This window comes from Branchiostoma floridae, chromosome 18, assembly GCF_000003815.2.
Source record: "Branchiostoma floridae strain S238N-H82 chromosome 18, Bfl_VNyyK, whole genome shotgun sequence".
NCBI classification, from domain to species: Eukaryota; Metazoa; Chordata; class Leptocardii; order Amphioxiformes; family Branchiostomatidae; genus Branchiostoma; species Branchiostoma floridae.
The window spans coordinates 7765770-7778004 of record NC_049996.1 but is presented as its reverse complement, the minus strand read 5'-3'; the positions used below and the strand labels follow the sequence as shown (position 1 = coordinate 7778004).

The following is a 12235-nucleotide window of genomic DNA, read 5'->3' as shown; positions in this document are numbered from 1 at the left end:
TTTATTGTACATTTTTGCCCAACAGAGCTAAGTACAGGTCACAACAAGACAAAAAAACATATGTATATGCATAAAAGTATCACAGATCTAGTCAAACAAAGAAGTTCGGCTTCTTCTCGCTTCTTGGTAATCGTGAAAATGTAGGACTGTATGGGTTTAGCTATGGTCTAGCTTCGGCTACAGCTGTCCCTCAGATAGAGCGTGAAATGAAGGTCCTGTGTTTAGGGAGAGCAACACCCCGCGCACTTGAACCCACCGAACGTGCGGTGTGCGATGGTGCAAATCCTGCTGTCTGGAGTTGGTGATTCACTGCAAATCACAAGGATGGAGGCCTGGCGAACCTCTGTCTCGTATCAGCAACACAGTGATTTACATGATTCACCTGGCACATCTTGTAACTAGCCATACGAAATGGTATGTGACTCCGTAAGGGGCGGTATAACCCCGTCGTGTGTAAGCACGTCGACCGATGATGATGACCTCTATTTTGTACTTATAATTGTTGCCATGGTGTAATAATTGTTGCCATGCATTGTACCGTGTACAACTGTCGTGCAATAAAGTTCTTCTACGGCCAATGTGACATATTTGTCCACACAGAGATTGCAAGATTGAAAACGAATAAAGAAATATAACAATTAATTGTATCAGCTGTGTCTTGCAATTTCATAGTCTTTGTACACTGTTTCGCGGGCAAGAGATTATGACCAACTAGGCTGAATGATGACAAGTTTATAGTTCATTTACTTATTTGCAGAGACGTCGTAGAACAAACATACGTCAGGTCTCGTATTAATACCCGCCTCACATTATATACGATCTTCGGACGTACTTCGCGATCGCAGGAAGGTCGGCTGATTTTAAGATCTTAAGATGGTCTTGCGTATCTTTCGCCCAAAACCTGTTCCCCTCACATATAGGCGAACCTCGTGCGATCGACGGTGAATAAATCTATGATAATGAAACTCCCATGACCTCTTGCACGCGGACAAGGAAATACAAAACTTTCCTCAAAAAAGGCAAGAGATCAATAAATGTTGCTCATTTTGTTGTCGGAATCTTTGTAACCAATGAATGGAATGTGCGGGCATAATGGAAATGACACAAGAAAGGAAAGTGTGTCACAAAGCCAGCCTACATACTGCCACAGGGGCCACAATGTTAGAATCACCCTCACATTCCCAGAAATTCAATATTTGTAAACAATCGGAAGTCGGATGAACGCCACCCGAACGTCGCCCGACTAACGGGCGTTCGCCATTCGATTTGCGTTCGATGATTAATAACTATGTCTGTGCTCGCCTATCGGTCTTCAATCGTTGGATTGACGCAAGACTATTGGCCGATACCCTTGCGAGGTACGCACGATTTGCACGCACGATCTGCGACTCGGTAACGAGCTCTGCGATCTCGGAGATCTCCTGCGACTTATCGCTTATGTTAATAACATGTTTCGCTGCACCGCGACCGTCGTAAGACTCCTGAAAATTGCCGGCGATACCTAAAAATCGCAAGATGATCGTGAGAACACCGGACGTCTTACTCACGAAAATGTCATTTAGAGCTCGTAAACTAGTCTTCCGATCGAATCGCGCCTAATGTGAGGCGGGTATAAGGCGCGGTCACATATAGCTCGTGCGATCGCTGTACGATCGCTAACTAAAGGTATTTGGCCGGACAAAAATGTACGTATCAACTGTCTTGGTACACAAAATGCTGTTTTTGATCCATGTCGGTGGTTTGTTCTTGCACAACCTGCTTGAAAATCTCATGGCATCAAAATCATACAACAATCGCAGGACCTATGTGACTGCGCCTTTACGGGTAGTTACCTAGTTGCAGTTACCTATTCTACGACGTGCGTGCGTGTGTGTGTGGAACACAGTTTCAGCACAAGAACTTGTTGATACAGACCAGGAGTGTGTCACATATTTTGCACATAAGAATATGAATCAAGACACGTTTTCTGTACTTTCTTTAAGTTCAAACATTACTTCGTCTACCTTTTCACAATGATAATCACACATCTGCACCCACTACAAGGTGCATAAATGTGAAAATTATGTGAATCTGTTGCAAGATTCCAAGAAAATGTGATATAATGTGAACCATTTTGAGGTTCAACAGCATTACATTTTATCACATAAGTTAACACATAACTAAAAAGGCCGACATTTGCTTGGGTGCAAATACAGCATATTTCAGCCATACCCATTTCCACGCAACATTGGACTGTTCCAAGTCACCCCTGCGCAATAATGGAACATTTTGACTGTAAGTTATCCCAAAAAGAGAACTAATATTGTGAATTGATTCCAGGTCAAGACAGATGCATAACTAATTGTTTTTTTAGAATCGCGGCAGCTCCTATTTTTCCGAAAGTGAAATAAAAACACCGCATCTTCTATTCAGAAGATTTTCATCAGGACATTACATGAAGCCATTCAACAATTTCCAGTACAATTATTACGTCTAAGTACTGTTATCAGCTCCTGGTGATGTGGATACATTTATTATTGCAGTGAACTTTTCTTTTATTCAAGTATGGAATGCGTTTTAATAATTATCAAGCAGGTGCTGGTACTGTGAAGTAGGAGTGTTTGTTTTTTCAAGTTGAAAACTTAAATCTTTTTCTTGTTTTGCATGAACCATTGTATGAACTGGAGATGTCTCGAATTTTTAAAAGAATTTACCGGTCTTTCGCTTCATTTCTTTTCTGAAAAATTCCAGGACCAACAACTTAACTTGATGTGGCTTTATCTATATATTTTATTTCCTTCTTTGTTATGTATATTCTCCTGCATACCACTGTTAAATTGTTTTACTTTGTATGCAACAGCCATCGGGCGTAATCTTGTTGTGTTAGTGTTATAATTTCCTGCTCGTAGCGTGCGAGACCCGGAGGATAGGAGTTTCTACCTTGTTCGAGGGTTTCTTTTCGGGGGTCAGTGGTGATACCCTGGCACTGGGAGTGTTTTATTGGGCTAAAACTCAGGCAGTTTAAAGTTACTTACAATTTTAATGTACAAAGGTAAAATAATAAAAAACAACAACACTAGAAGTACCTACATTTTTGCTCGGGAAAAAATACATCACTTTTCTTTCCAGTACAGTGAGAGAAATGTTGCCACTATAGACATATGGCTACTATAGAAAAATGCTGATCTATTGACAAAGAGCAATAAGTTACACATAATTCTAGTACCCACTGATCTTTATTCATACAAAAATTACACATGTAAGCCAATTGTTTAGATTTACAGTTTAAATAATTATGACGAGAAATATTGATGAGAAAATAATCAATTTCGCCACTGCCAAACCTACGTATCAAAATTAAACGCAAACTGGCCAATTTTCCAGCGTTATCTGCTAAGTAACATTTCCTCAAATGTATCAACTAACCCTACCAAAGTTAACTCTGCCGAAAATGATTGATATCACCATGCGGAATGTTGATTAATTCAACGTCAAAGACTTGTATTCTAACGTTCAATGCATGCGTATCGTTCGCTACCGCTCAAATGACCCTGTCTGAACTCCAAATCCTCGCAAACTACAATTTTAAACCGGGCAAAGGGTGACACACACATGTATGGCCACTGTAAGGCTGTAATTTGCATGTGTTTCTGTCTGTATATACGGCATTGGAAGCCAGCTCATGAATGTTAATTAGCATTCGCCTTCCTCGCGCTGATTGGCTGGCCCCATTAAATTCAATTAACTCGCCAAAGCCCAGGCCGCCGCAGGTGTGTGGGGTCACTGGAGTTCACGGCAGGAGGCCGAAAGAAAACCAATTTCTCCTCAGAAAAGTGCTGAAATTAAGCATTCTAAAGTAGTTTATGCAAAACATTTTACTTGGATCATTTTACCAACTATCTAATGCCTATCTACGCCAAATTTCAGGTCATTCCATTTTAATACCAGGTACAATGGGCCGTTTTGGTCTAAAGATAACCTTTAAACACCAATAAAATCATTTAAGAGGCAGATATGAAAAAAACGCAAACTGGAAAATTTTCCCGCATTTTCCGCCAAGTAACAATTACTCGATTGTCTCAACTAACCCTACCAAAGTCAACTATGCCGAAATTGATTGATATTACCATGCGGAATGTTGATTAATTCAACGACAAAGACTTGTATTCTAACATCCGCTACCGCTCAAATGACCCTGTTTGAACTCCAAATCCTCGCAAACTACAATTTTAAACCGGGCAAAGGGTGACACACACATGTATGGCCACTGTAAGGCTGTAATATGCATGTGTTTCTGTCTGTATATACGGCATTTGAAGCCAGCTCATGAATATTAATTAGCATTCGCCTTCCTTGCGCTGATTGGCTGGCCCCATTAAATTCAATTAACTCGCAAAAGCCCAGGCTGCCGCAGGTGTGTGGGGTCACTGGAGTTCACGGCAGGAGGCCGAAAGAAAACCAATTTCTCCTCAGAAACGTGCTGAAATTAAGCATTTTAAAGTAGTCTATGCAAAACATTTTACTTGGATCATTTTACCAACTATCTAATGCCTATCTACGCCAAATTTCAGGTCATTCCATTGTAATACCAGGTAGGTACAATGGGCCGTTTTGGTCAAAAGATGACCTTTACATATCAATAAAATCATTTAAGAGGCAGATATGAAAAAAACGCACACTGGAAAATTTTCCCGCGTTTTCCGCCAAAATACAATTACTCGATTGTCTCAACTAACCCTACCAAAGTCAACTATGCCGAAATTGATTGATATTACCATGCGGAATGTTGATTAATTCAACGACAAAGACTTGTATTCTAACATCCGCTACCGCTCAAATGACCCTGTTTGAACTCCAAATCCTCGCAAACTACAATTTTAAACCGGGCAAAGGGTGACACACACATGTATGGCCACTGTAAGGCTGTAATATGCATGTGTTTCTGTCTGTATATACGGCATTTGAAGCCAGCTCATGAATATTAATTAGCATTCGCCTTCCTCGCGCTGATTGGCTGGCCCGATTAAATTCAATTAACTCGCAAAAGCCCAGGCTGCCGCAGGTGTGTGGGGTCACTGGAGTTCACGGCAGGAGGCCGAAAGAAAACCAATTTCTCCTCAGAAAAGTGCTGAAATTAAGCATTTTAAAGTAGTTTATGCAAAACATTTTACTTGGATCATTTTACCAACTATCTAATGCCTATCTACGCCAAATTTCTTTCACGCTCAAAATATTTTGGGGTCATTTTCAAATTGGCCAGAGGTCAACGACCTTCTCTTTCAGGTGCTAGGCCTGGACATGTCTATAAATTAATCAAAGACAGCCAATGATCTAGCCTGAATCAAAAACATGAGGAGGATTCGGAAGCCAATCAGCGAGGCTGATGTAATCTGGAAAAGTCCATTTATGCACGGGGGACTTTTAAAAAAAATTCAATTTTGGACTGGGTTGCTTATACAAAAGGCTGTTATTTCAGTGGGAGTATTTCTGGACTGGTCTATTTTGCAATTCAAATGGGGTGCGCTGTTAGATTTGATTCTTACACGCAGGGGGCATTTTTACGAATTCATTTTTGGACTTAGGTGATTATGTCAAAGTCTTATTTTAGCGGAAGTTTTTTTTTACATAGGGATATCACAGGGAGAGTCTATCATTGCACGGAGGGGTTTTTTTTTTTTCAAATTCAGTTTTGAACGGGTGATGATTCAAAATTCCATTTTTTAGCGTAAGAGTTTTTTGACTGGTCTATTTTACCTTATTACATGGGGTGCATTAGAAGAGTCCATTCTTGCACGGAGGGAATTTTTTAAGATTCATTTTTGGGCTAAAGTGTGTTTAGTAGAAGTCATTTTAAGCAGAAGTGTTTCATTTTCGAACATGGGTGCTTTTGGAACAGTCTATTATTGCATAGGGAGGGAGATGGCTGAAATATGATGTACTTGCTCTCAAACAAATGTCGGCCTTTCTAATGGTCGTTCATTCTGCTTGACCCGGCGTAAAGAAAATCATCCGAAACATCGCAGTTGTTTACTTTCCACTACGGCTCATTTGCAGGGAAAGGCAACCTGGCTATTGGTAAGACAGCAACCCAGAGTTCCGACTATGTTTACCTGGGGGAAGCCTTGGGTGCCGGAAAGGCTGTTGATGGTTCCAGAGCGACGGACATTGGCACAGGAAAAGCGTGCACTCACACCAAAAATGAATATCAACCATGGTGGAAGGTGGATTTGTCACGTACCTACGCAATAAAGCGGATCAGCATTCTAAACAGGGGCGACTGCTGTGGTAAGTTTATATTCATCTTAATCTTATCTTATTCCACGCAATAATGGTGGATTTCTACAGAACTACATTATTGTAATTACCATAAACGAATTTGAGAAGCAGTTCAAATTTCGAAGAGCACTGGGCACAGATAAATCTTCATGACTCTGTGAATAAGATGACGTTGATGTTGATTTGATAGGAATTTAAACCAAGTGAGAATAAGTAAATACCTCTCTACAGAGGTTTAGTGTGCTTTTAAAAGGCTAGGTTAAATACTTATTCAGCGTGCTCTTGAAAGACGCAAATGGGTTACATTTTGTAGATTTTTTTTGTGTTATTGTTATGTTATTGTGTGGGCCGACTACTCTCTCTTCACAGCCAGGGTTGATTTGCGAGGAGCTTACAATAGGCGCGGGGGTAAATCGCAAGGGTTTGGGGCAAGCTGCCATTAGGCGCCACTCAGGTGACTTCAATACGACAGTAATTGCCCCAGATGCGGCCTTTGGACTGTAGTTTTTAACCGATCACACCGGGAAGGACCCCTACTATTTTCGAGAAGTGTAGTGGGATCTTTAACGTGCTATAGGTGTGGCTCTCCTCGAACACGGGACTTCCATTTAACGTCTTATCCGAAGACGGCCCTAACCGAAGCTAGGTACTCATTTTCACCTGAGTGAAGTGAGGAAAGTCGTGTAAAGTGCCTTTCCCAAGGGCACAACATTAGAACAAATCAGCGATTTCGAACTCGTTACGTCTTGGGTCTGGGTCAAATACGTTACCGATTGCCCAACACGATGCCGAAAGATGTTGAAAGATGCAATTACATTTATGAATGTTTGTATTTGCAGGAGAACGATTGAAGAACTTCATGGTGCGCGTCGGCCCGAATGAGGACTTTGCCCAGAATGATCAGTGCGGAGAGATGTACACGGACACACCAAAGGATGGGCAGACTATCGTGGTGTACTGCAGCCCGCCGATACCCGGTCGTTATGTGTCAATACAGCTGATGGGACGGCGAGACGAATTGTCACTGTGCGAGGTGGAGGTGTATGCTGAGACAGGTCAGAAACACTTTATTTTCAAATATGACATGTTTATTAGCATGAAAGCTCATCTGTGTTGCGATGGTATAATCCATATTGAAGTATACAAAAAATTGCTCACCTCGAATTTTCGGTCGCACATCCGTCGACCTTCGTCAGGAGTGTTGATTCGTTTGCTCTGAGCCTATGTCTCACTCCCGCTTCTTAAAAGATCTCAGGAAGCAGGCGGTACGGAAGGGTATTTGCTAGCTGCACCGTGTATCATCCTAGAGGTATCAGAACACAGTATGTATCCGCGACCCCTGTCCCCAAAAGTAGTTTGGGTATAAAATAGTCCCTCACAGTACTTGCAATTGCAAAGGCCGTAATTATTATTCCGTGCACAACAGCGAGGTGGAAAATGTGGTGAATGGTAGAGGAATACATCGGTGCTGATACTGTATAAGTTGGATTACGTTGCTTCGTCGGCTGGTGGGAATTTGTGCCTTGATACTGTTACCTGTGCGTTGGCTGCAGTTTCATGACCTCCGCTGGGGGTCAAATCAAAGTGGCTTTTATAGAAAAACGAGCAGACAAATCTATGCTCATTTTCCGATATCTTGTACATTGTACCCTCAAGTTCAACATGATAAATTCTTGTAAATTGTATCTGCACCCTACTATAGGTTTTGAGTCGTCGAACCACCTCACTTTGGGGATCCTTAACCATGTAAATCGCCATAGGCGAAAAACTGTGTTTTGAGACCTTGAGCCTTGAGGGATATTCTGCCGTACGTGAAGTGGACCAAGACTGACAGTGTTTGACACATACATGTCTAATCTGCTATGTAAATGGTGTCGTGTTGAATCCTGTGTGTTATTTTCTGAAGTTGACACCGTAGAACGACATTTTCTTAGATCATAAGATGTAGATGAATATAGTATAATATTGTAAGCTTTAGTGACTTGCACACATGTTAGCGTTGAGATACAATGCCGGAAGATGCGGGAGACAAAGAGTTTAGAAGCTGCTAAATGTTGTCTAACCACACCAAATGTTTCCAAACACCGTGGAATGCTGAGACAGAGTGGGTCTGCTCATCAGCTTAGAGATTATTTCTCTACTAAACTATTACTCACTCACTCACTCACTCACTCACTCACTCACTCACTCACTCACTCACTCACTCACTCATTCACTCACTCACTCATCCTCGCTTGCTCTGAAGAGCATTGCGCCACGGGAGATGAGCCTCCAATTCGGTCTGCTTAACTATTACGCTAGTTGGAAAAGAAATCGGCAATGGTAGTTTGGTCATTAAAAAGGATTACATCTTTTATCGCAGGCAAGTCACAATTTTTCATATTAACCGCGTGCGTACTTTATTGGCTATGGGCGATATTCTCATTTCTTTCCTTTATGAATTCTACTTTCTATGTGGCCTATTTGAGACTGATAAAAGCGCATGGCGCGAAATAAGGCTCATGCACGGCGGGTTAGCTTTTTTCACATAAATTCATATTCTGAGGTTGGACCCCGGCAAATGTTGAATTATGTGACACACTTTCACATTAAATCACATTTTGGTCTGTTATGTGACAGTGTGATTTCAACTTCACATAATTTCACATTTGACTCTGTGCAGTCTTCGGAGTAAAGTCCATTCACATCCCTTTACATTTTTTTCACATTTTACATTCACATTTTTGGGGTCAAGTGTTAGGGTTGTGCAATTTCACATAACTGATTCACACTTTGGGAAGGGTCACATTGTTTTACCTATAATAACATTTGACCATACACATTTTAAAAAGAGATCACATTTTGGGTTTCACATATTTCTAGCCGGATTCACATTGTATCACATCTTTATAGAATCTTGCACTAAATTCACATAATTTTCACATTAATGCACCTTGTAGTGACCCCTCCTTACATCAATTTATGACTATTATCATCAGCAGCATTCTGCTCATTAATCACTGAAGTCACAACAACATGATGTAAACCGCAACGTACAGTGGTTCTGATATAGACCCGAGTCTGTACCCCAGGTAAAACGTGCCTGCTACTTTCAGTGCCATTGATAATGACTTAACTTCCCATTCTTATTAACATATAGTCTGGCACAGTTTATCTGACAGTGTCCTTAGAAGTTAGTAGCAAAAAATCCTGTTTCTTTAATTAAAAAACCCGGGATTTTATCAGGGTATTCGAAAAAATCCCGTTTCTTTAAAAGAAAACCCGGGATTTTATTTGGGCACCCCCAAAAAATCCCGTTTTTTTTTTCAAAGAAAACCCGGGATTTTATTTGGACCCCCCAAAAAAATCCCGTTTTTTTTTCAAAGAAAAACCCGGGATTTTAAGATTTTTTTAAATTTTCAATGAAGCATGAAGACTCCCACGGGGGGGGGGGGGTATAATGATCCGTTGGGTAACAAGGAACATTTTTACAAAATATCTGATATATAGGTGTAGTCTGTGAAAGGCTACAAGCATTAGTCCAAGGTGCTCTGCTCAGTCCCATTTTAATCTGCTCGATTTTCTATGTTTTGTTCCCAACGTAAATACGAAATATCTTTATTTGAAATAGTAGTGATACCAGTGCAGTATGAAGTGACCGCTCTTGTTGGCGATACTACTAGTTCTGGTCCATTCAAAAAATTTTGCGAATTGAACCTTTTTGGAAATTATAAAGTAAACGCAATGTCAGCTACAAATTTGGACCAGTTAATTAACAAACAGAGCTCTGTGAGATAGTTGCCTTACCCTCGTACGTTTTAACTACGAATACGTTTTTCATAAACTTAATGTAAATTTCATGAAACTCGTGCAAATGCTTATGTCTAAAAATTACAATCTACGTAAATTAGTAGTGTAGAGACCTTGTCACCGATCCTCTGACTTCTCTCCTTGAATGTAGATAAAGAGATCTGTCCGAGTGGAGTCGAGCGTCAAGGAAGGCTGGTCTGCAGCAATGGACAGTGTATAGATTCACAAAAAATGTGTGCCTTTACTCACATTCCCTGCTATGGTCGTCGGCCTGTACAAGTACAAGATGCTAGATGTGACGATGTGGAGGATTGTTTGGATGGCAGCGACGAGTCCTGCTGTGAGTAAACTGGCTGTAATGTTTGTAGACGCTAGTTCTGTATTGATGTGTATATATGGTGGACAAGGATTGAACCACTAACACCCAGCTCACTCCAATTAATACATACAACACATAAAGATTTGTATTCTGTATCACTCTGAGAAAGAGAGAGAGACAGAGAGACAGAAACAGAGAGAGCGAGAGACAAAGAGAGACAAAGATAGAGGGAGACAGCTGCAGAGAGGCAGAGAGAGACAGAGAGACAAAAAGACAGAGACAGACAGAGAGACAGTGAGAGATAGTTGAATGATAAGTTATGCATAAGTGGTGGATCAACAGTGCCCTATCGTTCTCCAGCGGCCTCTGCCTGTGACAATGGAGCCCTGTTCCACCAGCTTTCTCGGTGTGACGGCAGAAACGACTGTGGGGACAACAGTGACGAGCAGAACTGTGGTACGTACGGTTTATTTGGGAGTTAAAAATTTGAACGTGCACTGCAACAATCAAGCTAGCCTATACTTCTGTACCTACAGCATGCAAAAAATTGAGTTTTGCAACATATTTACGATGTAACGTTATATGTCCACAGTCTGTTACTATCTACGGGACAGAGGGACAACCTACAGGGGCCGTGCAAACCGGGACAACGCCTGTCAGTTCTGGACATCTCAGTATCCCCATACCCATAACCACACTCCCCAGGCCTACCCACGGGCAGGGCTGGAGCGGAACTACTGTCGGAATCCGGACGGGAAGGACAGGCCGTGGTGCTACACAAACAACCCGCTCATCAGGTGGATGTACTGCGAGGAGGTCTTCGCCTGTGACGGTAAATTCAACGTTTATATTCTTCAACGTTGACGAATAAAGTTCGCCAACGCCTTCCACCACCTTTCACCTCCTGAACCAAGGACGGATACACATCTTTAACCTGGTCGTGTTAATTAGTTAGTACCTTTTCCAACAGAACACGATCGCATAAAATGAAGCTTACGACCCATGACTGCAGCGTAGGGGCTACATAATAGACACACTCAGTAACTTTTCCAACCTAACTGCGATACCATACAAAACTCTGTTGTCATATCTACTTTAGATCAATTTTGTGCTCTTCCACGTTAAGCGAAATAAATTTATCAGATTTCATAGACTGAATTTAACATAGAATGATACAGACATTAAGATAATATTTTTTAGATCGCACATTCAGGTAAGCTTGGTATATACGTGGCAACTGTAGAAATGTATGTGTTCAAAAATTTATTTTTCATACGTCCTCCATTTTGTTTTGATTTCAGCCCCACCGACGCGATGCTTCTACGCAGTGGATAAGGGAAGGAGTTACGCAGGGCAGACTAACAGGTGAGACTAGCTGGGTAGTTTAGGAACCTCCAAACCTTCGAAATCAAAACTTTGACATCAAGAAAGCACAAACAAAAAATTCCGACGCTTGCCAGGTAACACTTTCGAGAAACTGCAGGATGTTTCCCTTTCAGTAAGATGCATTTTTTTATGGAACCAGGGCAGATTTTACTATCGCAAACCTGTGCCTGCGCCAACTTTGACCTCCTATATCTCTCAAACGGCTTGTGCTAGAATAACCAAACTTGGTGAGTTTTCCTAAAATATTGTTGGCAACAATTTAAAACAAATTGGGTAAGTTTATGATTTTTCGTGTTGCCATGGCAATGGGTTTCTGAAAGGCAAATTTTACAAAAATCACTAATTTTGGTTGAAACAATGGGATTTTAAGATTTTCTTTCTAAACTTCTTTTCATATATCTTTAATATCTGACACATCTTAGTTAAACATGTATAATTAAATATTCATAAACTATGCTAATGAGATGACGTAATTGGTCAAAATCC

General features: G+C 41.1%; 1 protein-coding gene across 1 annotated transcript; it reads left to right on the top strand.

Moving 5' to 3' along the window:
- The first annotated feature begins 9794 nt into the window (after positions 1-9794).
- Positions 9795-11953, top strand: LOC118406244 (plasminogen-like). Its single transcript, XM_035806176.1, has 2 exons — positions 9795-11195; positions 11665-11953. Exons 1-2 carry the CDS (start codon positions 10946-10948, stop codon positions 11730-11732), a joined length of 318 nt encoding a protein of 105 aa, XP_035662069.1. The 5' UTR covers positions 9795-10945; the 3' UTR covers positions 11733-11953.
- The last annotated feature ends 282 nt before the right edge of the window (positions 11954-12235 follow it).

What these genes read in the sequence shown, in the direction of transcription:
- LOC118406244 (XM_035806176.1), top strand. Translation starts at nt 10,946, where the DNA reads ATGTCCACAGTCTGTTACTATCTACGGGACAGAGGGACAACCTACAGG. An exon ending in GGAGGTCTTCGCCTGTGACG is followed by an intron (nt 11,196 to 11,664) that starts GTAAATTCAACG and finishes TTTTGATTTCAG; the next exon opens with CCCCACCGACGCGATGCTTC.